Source organism: Centruroides sculpturatus, unplaced genomic scaffold (assembly GCF_000671375.1).
Source record: "Centruroides sculpturatus isolate CEXI.00-Female unplaced genomic scaffold, Cexi_2.0 scaffold432, whole genome shotgun sequence".
Lineage (NCBI taxonomy): Eukaryota > Metazoa > Arthropoda > Arachnida > Scorpiones > Buthidae > Centruroides > Centruroides sculpturatus.
In genome coordinates this window covers 351,703-374,654 of record NW_019384724.1, presented here as the reverse complement: position 1 = coordinate 374,654, position 22,952 = coordinate 351,703, and the positions used below count along the sequence as shown (strand labels likewise).

The window sequence follows — 22,952 nt, the reverse complement described above, 5'->3', positions numbered from 1 at the left end:
CTGTGCAACTCCAGTTTGCAAAGGTTTTATTGTATACTAAAATTCACTTATTGTTGTTAACTCTGAATAACTCAAAGTTGAAGGGACAGGTAAAATTTTAAGTTATAGAAATTATTATTTTAAGAAAATTATAAATAGTGCAATAAGAATAATGTAATCAGACTTCAAATGTGTATGGCATATTGTTTCTCAGGTACAATCTCAGTATTATAACTGACAATTTCAGCATTAAAACATTTTTTCTTAAGAAGTACATATTTAAAATAAGAAGAATAGTATAACACTAAAATCACTGGATGTAAGTGGTAGACTGGAAAATTTTACCAGCCTTGGCAAACTGAACTAAACTGGCCCCCCATAAGTATATTAATACAAGTAAATAAAAATATGTAAATATAAGTTTTTTTGAGGAGGAGGAAGGAGGAGTTAATAATTAATAGTTAAGGAATCAGAGTAATAAATATTACATATAATAATGATTATATAGTTGACATGACTTAAAATGAACACCAATAAAGCAAATTTTGATGTTGCCTTGACAAAATGCCATTGTCAAAATGTTAATTTTCACATGATAAAGCAAACAAAAATTTTTACCAGAATTTGTTGAGCTGAACTGATAATTACCCTCACAACCCTCAAGAAATAATCCTATTTTCAATAATGGATGTTTTTTACACTTTGACATGAACAATAAAAAGTGTACAATAAAAATACTGTAATAAATGTTCCACTTTGAATAGAATAATTCTCTTCTAGTAAGCAAGGACAGGTTGTTGGTGAGAGTATCATGACACTCTCCTAGGGATATTCCAGATGACGTCTAAACTTTTGTTTATGTAACTAGATTCTTGTACCTTCTGCCTTGTCTCCCTTCGCTTTTGGTATGTGTAGTATATACAGCTTAGATTAAACTCTGTGTTGAAACCAAGCAATTTGCTTTTTACTTTACTCCACTGTGACACCCTGCATTTATTACAACAGGTTACGGGCCCAGGAGGAGCCTTCTGAAGAGAAATAAAATAAAATTTCCAAGGAAGAAGTGTAATTAACAAAACTGCAGCATGTAGTGATTTTTTTGGACTATTTTTCACGGTCCACAAATCTGATTGCTATGAAACTCAAAGAACCAACAGAGAGCAAAGGTATGAATCCTTTCTTATAAAATTCCATGCCGATAGTTACAACCAAGTATCGAGAAGTCAACTTCCAGCTAACGAACAAAAACATGGCAATGGATTTAAAAGGAACTCATTTTTGTGAGAAATTACTAGTACACAGATACTGTACCCACTGAATTTAAAACGATACAACAATTTTCCAGTCACTAACAATAATACAGTAATACCCCAACTTACGCAAACCCAGAGTTATGCGATTTTCAAATCTCGTCGATTCGTCTTTTGTTTGGGCGCCACGCAACTCTTGCTTACTCACTCCCCAAACACTATTGTTCAGCTTACATGTTCGGACGTATAGCTACAATTTATTTTATGTTATTTATTTCTGTGTTTGTTATATCTACAGAGACTCAAGAGACTCTACTATGTCATCCAAACGAAGTAGAACTGATTCTTCTGCATCAAACAAGAAAAGAAAATCTTTATCTTTAGAATGTAAAGTTAACATTATTAAAGACTGCAATACAAAAATGAATATTTGTGAATTGGTAAAGAAGTTTGATCTACCGGAATCGACGGTCAGAATAATTATAAAAGGTAAAGAAAAAAATTCTCAAAGTTGTGAAAAATGCTCAATCTTTAAATTCAAGCGTCATTCGCAAACGTCACGGTATTACCATGAGATGGAAACAATGTTAAAATTATGGTGTGATAATCAAGTTAATGTGAAAATATAATTTGTTATACATATGTATCATCTAAGATTTTATTAAACATTTTTTTCTAAATTATAGGTTTTCTTTAGTCTCCGACCCCAATTAAAAATTATTTGTATGTATTTATATGGGAAATTATACCCCGTCTTACGCGGTTATCGCTCGGTCCCACCTATCGCGTAAGTTCGGGGTATTACTGTATTTAATAATGACGACTACAATCAAAATTGAACCTCTAAAGAAGGATAACTATGATACGTGAAAAATCCAAACAAAAGCTATTTTAGTTAAAAATGGAACATGGAAATAGCAAATGGGGTCTACCGACAACCCACTGATGATGAGGAAAAAGCAGCCACATGGGACGAAGATGATTCAAAGGCCCAGGCTGACTTAATTCTTACAATCAGTTCCAACGAACTAAAACAAGTCAAGGGATGCAAGACTGCTTTTGAAATTTGGAACAAATTGGAATCCATTTACCAATCTAAAGGTCCTGCATGCAAGGCCACACTCCTCAAACAGCTCATACTACATAAGATGAATGAGCCTGATGATGCCAGAGACCATCTCAACAGATTCTTTGATGCTGTCGATAAGCTTCAAGATTTAAATGTTAACATCAACGACGATCTTCTCTCTATAATGTTATTATATAGCGTTTCGCCATCCTATGAAAACTTTCATTGTGCAATTGAATCATGCGACAATCTGGCAAATCCAGATGCCCTTAAAGAGAAAATCCTCGAAAAACACGAATCTTGAAAAGGCAAAAAGACAAATGCAGTACCCAATGCCATGTATGCCAAAAAGAAGAAATACTTCAAAAACAAAGATGGTTGTAGGAATCCAAAAGGCAAAACTCTATTCAAATTCGAGAAAACGAATCCAAGTGAATCAAAATGCAAATACTGCAGTTGTCGAAATCACAAGTCTTCTAACTGCCGCTACAAACCCAAGCGTATTGAGTGTGCCAGTAAAGCTGTTGAAGAATGCTTCCATGGCGTGAGAATTGATTCAAGCTTTCAAGTTGAAAACACAAACAAATTTACTCATCAAGCAAAAAATATGAAAGTTTACTTACAAAATCAATCAGGATCAACCAAAAGGGGTAAATCGTGTCTCAATAGTGTTGCATCTTCCCAAATGTGTGCTAATAAGGATGATTTCACAGAAATCAAGCGTGACGGATGAACCTTGAACCTAGCCAGCAAAGAAAACACTGCAACGATCGAAGGAATTGACTTAGTCAACTAGCACTTAACAATGAATCAGCAGGACGATTACTTAACTTATCTGATACTCTCCTGGTTCCTGACCTTCGAATAAATTTCATGTCTGTAAGTAAGATTTGTGATATAGGCTATGAAGTTTCATTCCACAAACAGGTTGCATTTATCATGGACAAAAACAACAATGTTGTTGCTACAGCTGATCGAGTGAACAAACTCTACCATATTCGTAAATGGAATCCAGTTGCTGCTATCGTTCAATCTAAGTCCATCCTAATGGATTGGCATGAACGCCTAGGTCATCTTAATCAAAAGAGCCTAAGGATAATATTGTTACGCCTTGGGATTCAAATCCCATCTGGTGATCGTTTATCCCCATGTGAAACATGCCTCAGAGCAAAAATGGTGCAAAATCCATTTCCCTCAGCAGACAACCAGCAAACTTCCAAAATACTTGAAATCATACACAATTATATCTGCGGTCCAACTGGAATTCAATCTATGTCGGGCACTAGATATTTTGCTGTCTTCATAGATGACCAATCTTGATGGTGTGAAGTATGTTTTCTCCGCAACAAAAGCGATATACTGAATGTCTTTAAACAAGTAAAGAACCTTCTAGAGATACAGTTTAGCATGAAAATCAAATGTCTTCAATCCAACAATGGAACCAAATATTGCAACAAAGAATTTGACAAATATTTGAAAGCAACATTTAACCATCCCCCATACTCCACAACAAAATGGAGTGGCTGAAAGAAAGAATCGAACATTAATTGAGATGGCATGATGCATGTTAATTCAGTCAGGACGACTCAAGGCCTCCTTTTAGGCCAAAGCCATCCACACTGCAAATTTTATCCTGAATCACTGTCCTTCTAGAGCAGTGTTTCCCAAACTTTTTAGGCCATGCCCCACTTTAACATTTCTAAAATCATCATGTCCCCCCCATACATAATTTTAGTTATAAAATTTATTTTTGTTCTTTTTAGTAATATGAATGATAATTTTAAAGCGATTTCTTACAACTGTTATCAAAACAAAGAAACGAACTTTTAATAAATAAAAAAATAATAGATTTTAAAAATTTACTTTAATGTGATTTGTGGACTTGATGCTTTTTACACAGCGATTTTATATCTGGTTCAAGCTTAGTTAGCTTAAATCTCAAATCTCCACGTTGTGTTATATCCAGACCAGTGTTTCCCAAACTTTTTTAGGCCATGCCCCACTTTAACATTTCTAAAATCATCATGTCCCCCCATACATAATTTTAGTTATAAAATTTATTTTTGTTCTTTTTAGTAATATGAATGATAATTTTAAAGCGATTTCTTACAACTGTTGTCAAAACAAAGAAACGAACTTTTAATAAATAAAAAAATAATAGATTTTAAAAATTTACTTTAATGTGATTTGTGGACTTGATGCTTTTTACACAGCGATTTTATATCTGGTTCAAGCTTAGTTAGCTTAANCGGGACAATTAATCGGCAAAATAATGGGTAAAAATTCCGAATCTCACAAACAAAAAAAGCACAATTAATTAGTTTTTAAATATTATCAATAGTTTTACAGTTTAAAAACTTATAAAAAAGCTAAATGGTTAAAAAATAAACATAAATTATTCAATACGTAAAAATTATATTTCTACAACATGTATTAATTAATTCATTTAATCATATAAATGACAGACAATTATGACATATAGGTGTTAAAAATATTAGAGTTAATTTTTTAGAAAAAAAATTGTGCAAAAACGTTGTTACTTAGCGACTTTAAAAGATACAAGATTTCTGCGACAAGAGATACAGCAAAGGGAAACGCTGAAAAGTTCACTTGCGGACTCTAATAACATAGTTTAGGTTTTGATACCATCTTAAAAATGCTTATTAATAAATTAAGTCCTCTATTTAGAAAATTTTCTTTTTCATATTATTTGTCACCTAAAGCGTTGCATTAAAAAAGCTCATAGCGAAGGGAAGAAATTATGTCATGTCAATTCTCAAATAGCCCCCCTCCAACCATCAAATTGCCCCCTGTGGGGCGTACGCCCCACTTTGGGAAACACTGTTCTAGAGCTTTAAACAATAATACACCCTACAAAGTTGTGAATGGCAGGGATTGCAAAATTTCTCACTTTCAAACCTTTGGTAGTCCCGCTTTTGTACTCAATAAGGACCCAACTATCAGTAAACTTGATCCTCATTCTGAAAAAAGCATATTCATTGGATATTCTGAACAATCCAAAGCCTATTGAATTTAGATGCCAACTTGAAAAAAGGTAGTTGCGACTCAAGATGTCAAATTCCTTGAGCTGAAAACCTCGAATGACGACTTTGAGGAATCCATCTCAGGAGAATTTTCATCACAAGAAAATGAAGCTCATCGTCACGAAGTAATCACTGAGTTAACTAAACCTCCATTCCTAACCACTGAACAAGGGGAAGAGAACATCTGTCCAACTATCCAACAAGATGGAAATAAAATCTCCAGGGATAGCAAATTAAGGAAGGGTCCAGGTTGCCCACGCCTAATCAAAACTGGTTTAAAAGGTAGACCTCACAAACATTTTAACATGATGGTGACAAATTCGATTTCACAACACCAAACCGAAGGGCCATATTTACAGAATGATGAACTAAACCTAGAAAACGTCCAACAAAAGTGATAAAAATGGATTTGCTGCTGTCATCCAGGAAATCGCATTCAACACTGAAATCTCCATTGAGGATGCCCTCTCAAGCTCCTTTGCTCAAGAATGGAGAGACGCAATCAGAAGTGAGTTCATCTCCATCATTGAAAATGACACATGGTGCATCACCAACCGTCCTCATGAGAGAGACATTGTAGGTTGCCATATCGTCCTTTGCAACAAATACAAAGCAGATAACACTTTTGAAAGACAAAAGGCAAGATTACTAGCAAAAGGTTACACTTAATACCCTGGAATCGACTTTCATGAAACCTTTGCACCAGTTGCAAGGATCAACTCCATTCGAACTGTACTGGCCATTGCTGCCCAACAACATTTACTCATCAACCAATTGGATGTGAAAACAGTGTTCCTTAATTAATGGAAATGCAGACCAGGAGATTTTCATGCAGCTTCCAGACCAGATCAAAATAATCCTAGAAGATATAATTAAAAACTCAATGGGACAGACTTGAACCAAAGCAGAACAAATGCTGCAATCTATCCAAGAAGGCAACAAAGTCTGTCATCTTAACAAGGCCATCTATGTTCTACGACAAGCAAGTCGACTATGGTATAAATGAGTGGATGATGAACTCAAACAACTAGGTTTAATTCCTGAGAGAGATCTTTATCTCTCTTATGACTAAATAGTTGACTAACCAAAAGAATCATCTTGACATCTCATCAGATTGTCTGAATTTTTAATCTCCATTGGAGGAGAATTTTAGTATAAATAGATGATTCGTGCCAAACTAGGAGTGCATACTACAAGGAACACCATATAAAGTAAACGCCATAATTTATTTATTTGTGCTCCCATACGTCCCCATATTATCGAATGGATATAGTTGAAAGATGATACTTTGTATTCTATAGAAGTATTTTGATATAATCATTAGAGAGGTTGAGGCGCACGTTTTAAACGTGTAAACGTGTACGTGTGACGTTCGGCGCCGCTTTCCCGTAAGCCTAAAAGTTTGACAATGGTGTTTGGATAGTCGGTGGAATCACGCTCGACATTCCAAACACCTTCGTCAAACTTTTAGGCTTAAGGGAAAGCGGCGCCGAACGTCACACGTACACGTTTAAAACGTGCGCCTCAACCTCTCTATTATTGTAAACTCCCTCTCATATAAATGATAAGATATAGCTAGAGATAATGTCCATATCTTCTTATATGTAGTTAGATTTATTTCATTAAATGTTTACTTGTTATTGTTAATCCGGATACTCTTTTCTTCTTTTTCTTTTTTTGACATCCTATCGACTTACCCCCGCATCTCCCCACTTGCTAAATTTGAAACCCTCCTTTATTAGAGTTATCTTATAAATTTTAAACATGTAATAGGGTGTGAATTTCATTTGATTCTGATGAAACCATGTTGTTGTTGATTTTACCTTGCTTCTTTGCAGACATACTAAGGTGACATTATTCAACACTTTATTCAGTTGGGTAACCAACTGCCAAGTGTTGAATAATGTCACCTTAGTGTGTCTGTAAAGAAGCAAAGTGAATTTCATTCCTATCTGGTGTCAGGTCCTGATTTTATGATCTTTGATCTCAACACAGAATTAAGCCATCCTAAGACTCAGTGAGCAGTTCTTATCACACAATAGCTGACTAAGCAGTATATATAGATATCATATACCCCCGGTTCCTCACATTAACATAAGTTGACTGTAATATATTTAAACATTTTCATAAACTATCCCATTAAATATTTTTTACCCAAGGAGCATGTTCGCATACTTAATATATAAAATTTTCATTTTCTAATTGAAATTGTAATTTTTTCCAGTTGACAAAATTATTAGTGTCACTAAATTGTCCTGAGATAACAAAGATCTTAACCTGTCTGTAATTATTTTTAATTTTGAAAAAAGTCATTCACATGCTACCAGTGTTAACAATAAAATTAAATTTGTAAGCCATTTACAAATTGCTATGTTTTAGAATATAAATTATAATTTGACAAAACTTTAAAATAGCAATTTTTGCAATTGTTTCAAGTAGGATTCCCTTCTTCCCTTTCTTCAATATTCATTTTCAATTGTACCATTTACAAATTAAATCTCTTAATTCATCTCCTAAATTAGCTACTGTTGCAGTATTACAATATTGCAAAATCAGCAAGCTTACACTTATAATTTTCTAAGCAACCAATTAAATTAAAATTTTTTGGGTCAAAAACAATTATCTAATTTGATTATTATTTGAAAATTTTTTCAAATAATATTTTATGTCCTTCAAATTGTTTTTCAATTTCAGCTATGCTTGTGTCCATGACAATATTAAAAACATTTATTTTAAAATGTTCTAAACTGCTTTGGATAACAATTCTCTCAAATTTTCATCAAACATTTGTTGGGTTGCAATTTGAAAAAATTGTAGACCTATAAATTCCCATTGTCATCAGTCTGTCTTAATCTCAAGAATGGAGTTAGATAGATGAAATCTGAGACCAGATAAGGAAACCTTAGTGACAGGTTAATTAACTATATATGAATTTCCGATGCAAACTGGAAGTCATGTTATTTCAATTCAAAAATTTTCACCTGAAACGTGTTACATAGATGACTGACATGACTATTGTTGAAGAAAAAGTATGATGTATAGGGGCATGCCACTACTAGTTTGAGATGGAAAGCATAATTTTAAATTAAATAAATTAAAAATATGATTAAAAATTGCATCCTGCCATTGTGACAATGTCACAATAAATATTTGCTCATTATAATTAGAATATTTCATTATAAATTATCACTTTTGTTTTATAAAATTTGCAAATATTTCATTATAAAATCTTGATAAAAGCATTATTTTTTACTACACTAACATTCCATTGTCTTTCTAGATCAGGGGTCGCCAAAGTGGTCGATATCGATCCCCAGGGGTCAATGTAACATTATTAGGGGGGGGGTCAATGCGGCTAAGGGGTCGATTGGGGGTAGATGGAAAAACTGAAACTAAAAATCACAAATTTAACTATACATATTATTGTTTCAATGAATTTAATAGTACAGCTACCCGTTAACATGTAAAATGGCTACAGATCAAGTCATACAGGCCAGACAGAAATTGCCGAGTCCATGCTCCGGTTCTTACTTACATAGCACGTCAAGCATTCGTAGCATTTATAAGCTTGTATTCTTAGTACGCTGACTAGCAACTCTATAGTTGTTTTTAGACACTGTTCATTTAATTTTAGTATTCCACATAAATACTGTAAAGCGTTCTATAAAGTGAATAAAAATAACTACTACAAGTTTCTAACCAAGTTTCGGTTGCTACTGCTTCACTAGTGACCCAACCACTGCTCACTAGCTGCCCCTTAATGCCCGCTTAATTTTCAAAATTATGCTCCGAAAAAACCATTTTTTTTAAAAATGTTTTTTTAATTTTTGATTTTAAATATTCATGTTGGAGTGTGAAAGTAAATCAGGAAAAAAAAAATTAGAAAATTAGTCCGGTTGACGTTTGCAGGACTTCTACAAGTAAGTTTTGACGATGGTTGGGGTTCCTGGAATGAAGCAATTAGAACAAAAGATTTTTCATTACTACTATCTCTCAAGAGGGTAGATCGACTTAACTGTTGTAAACCAATTAGAAGATTTTGTATATAACTACGAAACTTGAATAGGTCAAGACAAAGGTTATAGAAGGTAAGCAAATTTTATTTGATAAAAATACTGGCATAGAAAGCTAAATAAGATTTTTTTTCGAAACGAATTTTGTTCACTGGAATCAGACTCCAGCGCAGGCATTGAGTCCCCATTGTTTTTCTTAGATCCAATAAACTATGCACTGTGGTTTTTGGTTGTGTATCTATTTGTTAAAAGAAAAAAATAAGTATATGCCTAAAGCAGCAACGCCTCATTTATTGGATTTAATATCCAAAAAAGCTAGGATTGATGAAGCAGTGGCAAGCTAAACTCAGTTAGAAAATTGTAGTTACTTTTTTCGCCTTGATATGATGTAACTTCATTTCTTTTATTATTTATAGAATCTTAATTCTGCAATGGCAGCTTCAGTTTCTAAAAGAAAATTTTGACAATATTCATTGGATTATTTAAAGTTTGGATTTATTCCTTCTCCAACAAATGAAGCGATACCTATGTGTCTTCTTTGTGAGAAAACTTTTATAAATGATGCAATAAAACCAGCTAAAATGAAAGACAATCTTGAGACAGTTCATTCTGATAAAAAGGATAAAGATCTTGATTTTTTTTAAAACACTTAAAAGAAAATTTGCAACACGACTAAATATAAAAAGTTTCATGAAGCCGTCTGCCTCTTCTATAATTGATATTGAAGGAGGCTTAATCGCTTCATACAAGATTTCGCTTAATATAGTAAAAAAGGGAAAACCAACACAACTGCAGAAGATATAGTTGTACCTGCAATTAAAGATGTCATTGAAAATGTAATGAAAAAAGACTCCACCAGACTTGTACACCAGATGTGGACTGACACACCTCCCTCACTACCTCTCCCAGCATCTTGTTGTAAGCTGGCACCTGCTACTCTGTCGTCTTACCTTTTTGCACCCTGTATGTCGCTCCATCATGCAAGGTCATGAAGATTTATTACACCTGTCTACACTGATATTGCCTACTGCTCATACTGTTATATTGGCATCTTCACCTTTATATTGTATAGTTTTAGGCATAGTTTTAAGTTTACCTTACTTTGTATAATTTTTAATATACCACCTACTTTAGATAATACCTACTGATGATGCTTACTACTCATACCATTACAGTGGTTGTCTTCAATTTTTATATTGTATAACTTTAACCTTATTTTTAACTTAACTGTTACCTTGTATAATTCTATTATGGCATTACCTTTAACTAATACCAACTGATGAGGAACTGTTTTCTATTGGGAAAATAGTCCAAAATGCATTTTGGGTTTTCGTTTTCACACTTATGTAGTAACTTTTTGAGTTTATTAAATTGTTTTCACTTTGATCCCTGAGTGTTTGTGCCCATCATTGGTCTGATAAGCCCTCACTATTATCTGCCTCACGGTTGTGGATAATTTAATTTTATTGATATAAAAAAAACTCCATTGATGTTTTAAAGTGCTTACCATTAAGTGCGAATTCAGTAACACGGCATATTGACGAAATGGCCGAAAACGTCGAAAATACAGTAGTTTCAGAGCTCAAAAATTGCAAATTTTCTATTCAACTTGATGAGTCTGTTTTTGGTGTTTCTTCTCTTCTTATGGCTTACGTCAGATATTTTAGTGAAAGTAAATGTCAAATCATTGATGAATTTTTATTTATCTTGAATATGATGGAAAAGGTCTGACAATATATCAGAATTTAGAAGAATATTTGAATAAATATGACATTCCAATTAGCAATATAATAGCAGTAGCCACAGATGGCGCACCTGCTATGGTAGGCCGTTACCGAGGTTTTGCAACTTTTCTTAAAGAAAAAGTCCCTGGAATATGTACTGTTCACTGTGTTGCATAGAAACCACCTTGTAGCAAAATATCTCAGTCCAGATTTGTATAATGCTTTACAGTTTTGTATTAAATCTATTAATCAAATTAGAGCCCACCCTCTTAAATTGAGATTGTTTTCCAAACTTTGTGAAAAAAATGACAAATTAACAAACCAGTTACTTTTACACACCGAAGTCAGATGGTTGTCTAGAGGTGCATGTTTACAAAGACTTGTTGAGTTATTTGATTCTACGATAGGATTTCTTACCGAAATAAATTCTGTTCTGAGTGATGAACCACATTTTTTACGTAGAGGACTTATTTGTAAAATTCAATGACGTTCAAACAAGACTCCAAGGTGAAGATGTCACAATTATTCAAGCTCGGACAATTCTTTTAGGCTTCCAAGTTAAATTAAACTTGTTTAAATCTTCATTGTTACATAAAGATTTTCAGTACTTTCCAAATCTAAGAAAATTGCAAAATAATAGATGAAGACTTGGAAATATATACAAATCATCTTCAAAAATTGAGTGATGATTTTAAAGTATGTTTTAAAGATTTAGAAAATATTGATATCCCAGAATGGATTATGGCGCCATTTTCCACTCAGATTGAAAACGTTGACATCAACCTGCAAGATGAACTTATAAAATTATTAGAAGACCTTGAAGCAAAAATGCTTCTCAAAAATTTAACTTTAAGCAATTATTGGACGAATGTAAACATAACAAAAAAAAAAAAATACACCAAACTTTGTGATATTGTAAATCCCCTTTTGTTGGCACTTCCAAGTTCATATATGGTCGAAGCTGGTTTTAGCCACGTTAATTCCATCTTAAACAAACAGAGAAATAAGTTAAATGTGGAACTTCGAGGCAATTTAAGACTAAAGCTAACAAATTTTGACCCAAATATTGCTAATCTTGCGAAGGAATATCAAGCTCACCCATCTCACTGATTGTGAGTTACAAATAAATGTAAAGTATGTAAAATTAAAGGAAATGCATAGTAAAATTGTTTCTCTTTCTTTCATGTTTTTTTTTCTTTTTTTTTTGTTCATACAATTGCACTTGTAATAAAACTTAACTGTAGGTAAATGTGAGATTTTGAAAAGTTGTTGGGGATCGACGGTTAAAAAAGTTTGGCGACCCCTGTTCTAGATTATTCTATTTTGAGTTGGTTTGTGAGCCTTAAAATATTTGCTTGTTATAGCTATAAACTTTTCTTTGTAAATGAAAAATTAGCAAAATAAATTACAATACTAAAACAAACAATGTTTAACTTATACTACTAAAAAAATTGAAATAGGATACTTATTTTCAAAACTTTATATCAAATTATCATCAGATATAAATATAAATATAGGCATTTAAAATTTATGTTTAAAGAAACTAAGTAAGGACTAATGTTAGAAATCTGTAAAATTTAAAACGTAATAACTTTTTTATTTGTAACGTAATCAGAGAAATTTTACTTTTATTTAAAACTTTGTTTTTTTAAAATATATTTAAGTCTTAATAATTATAACATTCAGGTTTTGTTCCATTCCTTTCAAAGTTTCTTTTGAATGTTCTCCAGAAGATTTTTGACAATATTTCCTTCAATCATTAACTGTTCTTTTCAATTTTAGAGAAAATCTTTAATGTCTTTTGCTGTTTGTTCTCTTTTGTTTAGTTTACTTTACTTTTTACAAAGGACCAAAATTTTTCTATTGGTCAGCATTGTGGTATGTCTGCATCTAGGTACAAAATTGAATCAGTCTGTTCCAGCCAACTTAAGAGGTGGAACAGCATGAAGTCAATCTGTGGATTTTGCATGGTATATTGTTGTCAAATTGTGCCAAAACAAAGTACAGTGGTGCCTCATATAACGTACGCCTCGAATAACGGACGCTGCGAATAACGGACTTTCTGTTTGACCGTTACGTGACTCGAGCAACGGACTTGCTGCGAACAACGGACTTTCCGTTCGGCAGTTACGTGAGACGAACAATGGACTTTTTCGAACAAGTGCGTATGATGTTTCCACTCTTTTGCCGTTGCCAAGGACAATCTGCTATTTTTAGGATATATTAGTATTATTATAATGTATTATTAGTATATCTGAAGTAGAAATGTAATGTAATATATGTTGATGATTTAAATAAACATTAAATGTATTGTAATACAGTATATGTTGACGATTCAAATAAATGAAATGTAATTGTATAGATGCCGAGGTGGCAGGACGAAAAGAGGTTGTAAAAAACAAACGGAGCGAGAGTAGCTAGTAGAAGTGTTTAGTGATCTTAATTAATAATGAATTATTCGTATCATATAATCTGGCAAGTTAAGTCATTTATAATGCATCATGGCTTCTAAAAAAACAGAAAGGTGATTTCAATTGAAACAAAGCAAGAAATCATCAGGAGTGAAAGTTGACAACAACTTTCTTGTCGAATGGAGAGAGGTTCAGGAGTTTACCAACACTCATTATCCAAACAGAGCTGAGACCAACAGGATCAATGATCTCTACAATGACACCTTTGTCCGTCATTTCCGACAGGTGTTAAAGAAGAAAAAGAAACAGACCACCTTGGTCATGTTTTTCAAGAAGCCAGCGGGCAAAAAACAAAGGATGGAACAAGAGAAGTTGACCCTGCAAGTTCCGGTAACCTCTCCTGAATCTGACTCCAATTAAAAAAACAATAAAAAGAGACCCGCTGCAATGTGTAAAAAGTCTGTATCTGTATGAATGTGTAAAGAAAGTGTTCTTCCACCTCCTCCTCACAACATCTGACTACCTGGCATAATTGGTGTCTGCTCCATTTTCATTTTTTATGGTACAGTACGGTTATTTTATGCTGCGGAACAAATTATATGTTTTAACATGTATTTCTATGGGAAAATGCGTTTCGTATAACGAACGTTTCACTTAACAGACATAAACCTGGAACGGATTAAGTACGTTGTACGAGGCACCACTGTATATGGTCATCATGACTTCTTAAAAAAGGAAGACAACATTTTTTTTAAACATTCATTACTATGAATTTCAGCACTAATATTTCCTTTTATCACAAATGACGAACTTTTCAATCCACACTGCAAATTGCTTGCCATATCAGATATTTTGAGTCAAACTTTTTAATACTGACTGATGTTTGAGATTCTGGAAGAACTTCAAATGCTGTATAATAGCATGAGCCTTGGAAGTGTTCAGAAGTCAGCCTTCATGTATGTTTCATCATCTAAAACCAAACAAGCATTCATCTTGCCAATTAAAGAATACAATTTTTGAGTTCTGGTTTTAATTGTCTTTTGTTTTTCAATCACTTTAGGTATTTTTTAATTTTAATATGATCTCATACTTCTATGCTGCTTAACACTGAACTATAGTTTTGCATTTTTTTGCAACATCTATCAAGACATAATCAATGTCATTTCCAAAAGTGTAGTATTTTCTTGTTGAGTTTTGAGATACAAGCACCATTTTTTCCACCAGAAGCTGACTTTAAAGAAATGGTCAAAGTCAATTTAACATTCATCCACCATACTTTGGAAATTTGTAGCTTTTTAACTATGGTTTTTCAGGATTTTCCAGTCATTTGTCAACAATTGACAAATCCATTTTTTTGACAATCCATTTCATTCACCGTTTAAAGTTATAGCTAGCACAGTTCCTTTAATAAAACTGATAACAGAATTCTTATTCTAATTATTTGAAACAGTTTCTATGGCAACAAACAAAATTATAAATAACAAACAAAAAGATTAATGTCTTTTAAATTTTACAAATTTCTATCATTACAGTCCTTATCTATTTAATCTTTCAATTTGTGTTATCATCATCATCATGAATACATTTTTGTCATCATTTACAAATTTTAAAATCAAATTCATTTAATGNTGATAATTTGAATTAAAAATTTTAGCTACATTATACACTGTTATAATATCTCAATTTTGAATTATAAAATTTAGTAGGTAAAAAAGGCTTCAATGCATTCATTTTAGATTGAAGATGACGATTATTAATTTTAAAAATTTTAATGCCATTTTCATAATTTATAATGGAAAGCTATGAAGATCATAAGTTAGGTTCATAAATTACCTAAATTACTTTAACAATTTATGTTAAAGTATCCAAGTACCATTTTTGGTTCTAAGCTTAGTTTCAGTCATCACATTCAATTCTTAATCAAAAATTTGATAATTAGGAGAGGGATGTTTCCAGTAGTTCTAAATTTCTTCCAGTAGTTCTAAATTATTTAATTAAAAATCATGTTTTTAATTCCAGAACTTGCCTGTAATACGTTCACAACAGGAAACGGATTTAATTTCTACATCCGAATCAACGACATAGCGTAAACACGTGGATATTAAATATTCACCGACAGATGTCACTACTTTTCACGAATGCTGCCACTCACGAAAAAAAAAATCAGACTATAGTCAAATAAAATATTCAATGTTATAGTTATATAAATGTACAAATAATTTAATAAAATACATCCAAACTTTTGAATATTATTAATAACGAACGGTTAATAATATATTTTATTTAATAAAGGCTAATATCCATGTTAACGCTAGAGGTCGTTGGAGAACCCACAGGCAAAATGTCAAGCAGTATACTTTGAATCTTAAGAAAGTTTTGTTAATTTTAAAGTTTGTATATTTAATTTATTAAAATTAAAGCATATTTCGATTAATGTTTGATGTAAAATGATCTTTTACAATAATTATTACGTTTATGAACGTATATTTACGTTATGTAATTGGAAACAGATGTTAAAATTTGTACATTTTCTTCTCCTTCACACAAAATTTGTTTCTATAATAGTTGTTTTTCTTATGATTTTAATGTTTATATATTTGAATTTAATTACTGTATTCACTTTATTTTCAGTATCGACGACAATATTCTAATATTTAGCATTATGAAGTAAATAGATCATTTTACTATAATCAATAAAAAAATTTGTTTTTAATAATTAAAAATAATAATGTAAGATTCTAACTTAGAATGAGACAATAGCAACCTCCAGAGGGTTGACCCCTAGAAGATAATTTATGATGTGTTTGATGCTTAAGTATTATTGAAAATATATATAATTATATAAGTCAAGAAATATGAATTTTCAAACAATTATTAAAATTGACCTTCTTATTTGTTACTTAATTTAATTAGATTTATAATCATTATTAGCTTTTGTCACATGTTCATATTCCTTACAAATTTTTTATATTTGAAATTATTATGTTTTTTCTCCTTTTCTTTCTATTCATGTGTTCTAATCTACCTTTACTTGATCTGTTTTATTCTTTAAAACCTCCACTATTGAATGTTTGGAGTTATTTTTACAACTTTCTAATCTGACAATTCTATCTTCTAATTTGAATAATCTAATAAAGGGTCTTTGAAATTGAGCGCCTTTTTTAGAAAATAAATAAAATATAGATGGTGCAGTGAATTTTTCCAGGTATTTTGACAGTTAAAAAGTGTGACGTTATGACATTTATAAAAATGGCTTTGTACACAATACAATGTTCAAGTTGTTGAATTATTTTATGAAAATCAGTGTTCTGTGAAAATACTGCTGGTAATGCTGTAACAGTGAATAGTGTTCAATATCGTGAGATGTTAACTGAATTTTTGTGGCCTGAACTGAATGATATTGATCTAGTGCAGGGATCGCCAGAGTTGGTCGATATCAATCCCCAGGAGTCGATGTAACATTATTGGGGGGGTCGTTGGGGGGTGAATGCAGCTAAGGGGTTGATTGGGGGTAGATGGAAAAATTGAAACTAAAAATCGCAAATTTAACTATACATATTATTGTTTCAATGAATTTAATAGTACAGCTATACCTTCAACATGTAAAATGGCTACAGATCAAGTTGCACGGGACGGACAGAAATTGTTGAGTCCGTGCTCCAGTTCTTACTTACATAGCACGTCATGCACTCATAGCATTCATAAGCTTGTATTCTCAGTACGCTGACTAGCAACTCTATAGTCGTTTTTAGACGCTGTTCATATAATTTTAGTATTCCACATAAATTCTGTAAAGCAAATAAAAGTAACTACTACAAGTTTCTAACCAAGTTTCGGTTGCTATTGCTTCACTAGTGACCCAACCATTGCTCACTAGCTGCCCCTTAATGCCTGCTTAATTTTCAAAATTATCTCTGAAAAAACCATTTTTTTTTTAATTTTAAGTATCCATGTTGGAGTGAAAACGAATCCGAAAAAAAAAAAAAAAAAATAGAAAATTAGTCCGGTTGACGTTTGCGGGACTTCTACAAGTAAGTTTCGAGGAAGGTCGGGGTTCTTAGAATAAAGCAATTAGAAAAGATTTTTCATTACTACTTTCTCTCAAGGGGTAGACCGACTTAACTGTTGTAAACCAATTAGAAGATTTTGTATATAATTACGAAACTTGAAGAGGTTAAGACAAAGGTTTATAGAAGGTAAACAAATTTTATTCAATAAAAATACTGGCATAGAAAGCTAAATAATCGTTTTTTTTTTTTTAAACGAATTTTGTTCGCTGGAATCAGACTCCAGCACAGGCGTTGAGTCCCACTTTGGTCGAGGACGGTAACGAGCTAGCCTTGTTTTTCTTAGATCCAATAAACTACGCTCTGCGGTTTTTTGTTGTGTATCTATTTGTTAAAAGAAAAAAATAAGTATATGCATGTTGGGATAAAATCGTCTGGATGTACGATTCCCGTGCTTTTCCTGTTTTTGAACGAGCAACGGCAGTCGTCATGGAAACGCAGATCAGGCTATGTCATTAGTTTTGGAACTTGACCGCGGATTGGCTAGGAAACATTGTACGGCCAGCGGACGTCCGATAGCGCTACTAAGCGCTGATTGAGACTTACATTCGTTTCAATCCGATAAAAAAGGATTGAATTTAGGCGGGAATTTCAATTCTCTTAAGAGATATCCAGGGAACTCTGGTTGATCAGACGTCATCGAAGTATGTCGGACTACATCTTTACTCCATCAATTAAATCAGCGGACTTGCTGAAGAAGTTGCTTTGTCTCACCAACTTGTTAATGACTGTCCCAAGGGATTCGTCGCAAGGAGTCCTTTTCGATGGACCTATTGTTGTGGTTTAATTGACTTTTGAACTTTGCTATATCTGAATTATTGTAATTGTTTTATTTTGTGAACCTCATAACTATGTAAGTTTTAATCTTGACTACGCCTAAAGAAGCAACACCTCGTTTATTGGATTTAATATCAAAAAATTGAGCGGTGGCAAGCTAAACTCGGTTAGAAAATTGTAGTTACTTTTGTTCACCTTGATACGATGTAACTTCATTTCTTTTATTATTTATAGAATCCTAATTCTGCAATGGCAGCTTCAGTTTCTAAAAAAAATGTCGACAATATTCATTGGATTATTTAAAGGTTGGATTTATTCCTTCTCCAACAAATGAAACGATACCTATGTGTCTTCTTTGTGAGAAAACTTTTATAAATAATGCGATGAAACCAGCTAAAATGATAGACCATCTTGAGAGAGTTCATTCTGATAAAAAAGATAAAGATCTTGATTTTTTTTAAAACACTTAAAAGAAAATTTGCAACACGACTAAATATAAAAAGTTTTATGAAGCCGTCTGCTTCTTCTATAATTGTTATTGAAGGAGGCTTAATCATTTCAAACAAGATTTTGCTCAATATAGCAAAAAAGGGAAAACCACACAACGGCAGAAATATAGTTGTACCTGCAATTAAAGATGTCATTAAAAATGTAATGAAAAAAGACTCCATTGATGTTTTAAAGTGCTTACCATTAAGTGCGAATTCAGTAAACCGGCATATTGACAAAATGGCCGAAAATGTCGAAAATATAGTAGTTTCAGAGCTCAAAAATTGCAAATTTTCTTTCAACTTGATGAGTCTGTTTTTGATGTTTCTTCTCTTCTTATGGCTTACATCAGATATTTTAGTAAAAGTAAATGTCAAATCATTGATGAATTTTTATTTGCTAAATATCTTGAATGTGATGGAAAAGGTCTGACAATATATCGGAATTTAGAAGAATATTTGAATAAATACGACATTCCAATTAACAATATAACAGCAGTAGCCACAGATGGCGCACCTGCTATGGTAGGCCGTTACCGAGGTTTTGCAACTTTTCTTAAAGAAAAAGTCCCTGGAATACGTACTGTTCACTGTGTGTTGCATAGAAACCACCTTGTAGCAAAATATCTCATTCCAGATTTGCATAACTCTTTAAAGTTTTGTATTAAATCTATTAATCAAATTAGAGCCCACCCTCTTAAATTGAGATTGTTTTCCAAACTTTGTGAGAAAAATGACAAATTAACAAACCAGTTACTTTTACACACTGAAGTCAGATGGTTGTCTAGAGGTGCATGTTTACAAAGGCTCGTTGAGTTACTTGATTCTACGATAGAATTTTCTACCGAAATAAATTCTGTTCTGAGTGATGAACTACAAAAACATAAGAACCACATTTTTTACGTAGTGGACTTATTTGTAAAATTCAATGACATTCAAACAAGGCTCCAAGGTGAAGATGTCACAATTATTCAAGCTCAGACAATTCTTTTAGGCTTCCAAGTTAAATTAAACTTGTTTAAATCTTCATTGTTACGTAAAGATTTTCAGTACTTTCCAAATCTAAGAAAATTGCAAATAATAGATGAAGACTTGGAAATATATACAAATCATCTTCAAAAATTGAGCGATGATTTTAAAATACGTTTTGCAGATTTAGAAAATATCGATATCCTAGAATGGATTATGGCGCCATTTTCCGCTCAGATCGAAAATGTCAACATCAACCTGCAAGATGAACTTATAGAATTATTAGAAGACCTTGAAGCAAAAACACTTTTCAAAAATTTAACTTTAAGCAATTTCTGGACGAATGTAAACATAACAAAAAAAATACACTTGTGATATTGTAAATCCATCTTTTGTTGGCATTTCCAAGTTCATATATGGTCAAAGCTGGTTTTAGCCATGTTAATTCCATCTTAACCAAACAGAGAAATAAGTTAAATGTGGAAATTCGAGGCGATTTAAGACTAAAGCTAACAAATTTTAACCCAAATATTGCTAATCTTGCGAAGGAACATCAAGCTCACCCGTTTCACTGATTGTGAGTTACAAATAAATGTAAAGTATGTAAAATTAAAGGAAATGCATAGTAAAATCATTTCTCTTTCTTTTGTTTTGCTCATACACTTGCACTTGTAATAAAACTTAACTGTGGGGGTCAATGTGAAGTTTTGGAAAGTTGTTGGGGGTCAACGGTTAAAAAAGTTTGGCAACCCCTGATCTAGAGGATATATGGGGTTTCAACAGGATGGTGCAATACCTCATTTTGCTAATGAAACAATTACTTTATTGAGACAAAAATTTCCTGTAAGAATTATTGCAAGAAATGGTGATGTTAATTGGCCACCAAAATCATGTAATCAAACACCATTGGACTATTTTCTTTGGGGTTATGTAAAAAACCAGGTCTATAAGAACAAACCACAATTGATTCCTGAACTGAAGGATGAAATTATTCATGTCATTGGTGAAATAGAGCCTCAATTATGTCAAAATGTCATAGAAAATTTTAACAAAAGAGTGAATCACTATGAAGCAGCAAGAAGGCAGTCATTTGTCAGATATTATTTTTTGTATATAAATGTCATAACTGATACTTCAATTACCAATAAAAAGTTTTTAAAAATCAATACAAATTATGTCTTTTATTTATTTTTAAAAAAAGGTGCTTAATTTGAAAGACCCTTTATTAACCTCTCTAATGTTTTGTTCTACGACACCTATCTTAGACATTATTTTTTGTTTTTAATTGAAACCTTTGCTTTTCCTAATAACATTTTAATTTGCTTTAATAAGTCATTCTGAAATGTACTTAAACCTGCCCAAGACATCTCTAATTTTGCTTAAACTTTAGGTAGTAAAGATCAATAGTTCTGAAACTACAATGAAATGCTGAAATTCTGTTTATTTACTAGCACTTCCTCATCTATATTTTGTTAGTAGCACACAAACTACTTGTTATAATAAATCACCATTTCTATTTGCTCATAACTGACTTCTGTAGAAACACTCCAATATTGACAAGAGTAGAAAATACCCCTATATTCCTTATAGATTTGTGTACCAAACTGATACATTTATCCCACTGTAAGTCCACACTCCATTATCCTTATATAAAATAAGAATAAATTATTTACAGTGAATGAGGATTATATTATAATATGTTATAGACTTGTATGGTTTTAAATAAACTGATATCTCATTTGATAATTGATATTCTAGTAAAAGTATAGAGTGATGTAATTTGAAATAGATCAATTGGTATCATTTAAATTGAATTCATCTCAGTTGAGATATTTCATATTGTCCTAATTGATGTTAAGCACAATTAGCTTAATAATAATAATAATTAGCATGAACAAATATACTCAAAACCAGTAAAAGGAATAAAATTATTTGCTGATCAGTAAATAATTTTGTTTTATTGGATTTGGGTTTATTTGTGTATTTTTCATTCCATACAATCAGTTTTTGAAGAAGTAAATGTGCAGATGAAAATTATATATATATATATATGATTATTAATATGAGAAAAGTATGGTTACTGAGGAACTGTGGACTATTAATTTCCCAACTTGACACTAGAATATATGAACCTGATGTATTCCATCTAGTTGTTCTAATCATGTTATTTCTAATTAATATTTGTAGCATAATTTCTGCCTGATTAATTTGGCTGATGGTTGGATGACTGTAGAATCTGATTATAATCATGGATTTTATCAATTGTTTAATGTTATCAGAATTATTAAATTTCAAAACATAAAATTGAAATATACTATAAAACTTATTGTAATCAGAGTTCTGCTATCATTATTAGGTTATCATTACTGTCAGGTAATTATACATTTTTAAGCTGTCTTTTTGGGCTATCAGCTTCAATGTGTAGTTGATAATGTGCAATTATCATCAATTATCAATCTTAACCAGTGTTATAAATGTTAATGATTAAAATAATTAATATCTATTTGATTACAATATATTAGTTTAAATTGTTGATATTTCTTCAATTATATGCTAGCTGTTAAAGAAAGTACTGTGAAAACCAACTAACAATAACACTGTATACATTATACTATGTTGCACAGTGTTGGCTATCTTCGCCTCTGACCCAGACATCAATGTGGACTTTGGCCATGCATGCCTCTTACATAGCTCTTCCTGGCAACCTTTTCTCAAACATCTTGAGCAGGTGGAAATTTATAAGGCCACTTGCAATTACACTGCTATTAATTTTTGCAATGTTGACTCCTTTCCTACAGCATGGAAGTCTTTCTTTGAACTATAAATTCTTACTATCCTTCCCCTCCTCTTTCTCTCTTTTTACATTACCTCTCCTCTTCACACATGTATGGCAATTCCCTGTTGTTTCAGCAGCTGAGGGATTAGTTTGCCTGAAAATGCCCAATAAACACAGGTGACAACGTTAGCACTTCTGAAATTCTCTTGGATATTAGGTTTTTTAGTGGTTTTAGTTCAAGTATATCCAGTTTTTGAGTAGTAGTATTTTATTATTAGTCTTCATTTGCATATGCTTTAAGGGACAGTAAGAAATATTTCATTCAGTATGTTTACAACTTGATTTTTTAAGATATTTTATTAAATTTAATTTAATTAGCTTTTTT

At 32.0% G+C, this 22,952-nt stretch overlaps 2 protein-coding genes and 2 pseudogenes across 2 annotated transcripts in view; 3 read left to right on the top strand and 1 right to left on the bottom strand.

Moving 5' to 3' along the window:
* LOC111628093 (ras-related protein Rab6-like) overlaps window positions 1-10,885 on the bottom strand; it is a 47,837-nt gene extending 36,952 nt beyond the window's left edge. The window contains exon 1 of the mRNA XM_023371818.1: window positions 10,863-10,885. Within this exon, the coding sequence (XP_023227586.1) occupies window positions 10,863-10,865 (3 nt within the window). The 5' untranslated portion in view covers window positions 10,866-10,885. The remainder of the gene's footprint in view (window positions 1-10,862) is intronic.
* Window positions 10,706-11,566, top strand: LOC111628082 (annotated as a pseudogene).
* Window positions 11,567-17,026: 5,460 nt separating this feature from the next.
* LOC111628090 lies at window positions 17,027-20,192 on the top strand (annotated as a pseudogene).
* Window positions 20,193-21,328: 1,136 nt separating this feature from the next.
* The window catches only part of LOC111628091 (mRNA-capping enzyme-like), a gene marked incomplete at its 3' end in the record, with an annotated part of 85,622 nt that continues 83,998 nt past the window's right edge, over window positions 21,329-22,952 (top strand). Inside the window, exon 1 of the mRNA XM_023371811.1 lies at window positions 21,329-21,414. The remainder of the gene's footprint in view (window positions 21,415-22,952) is intronic.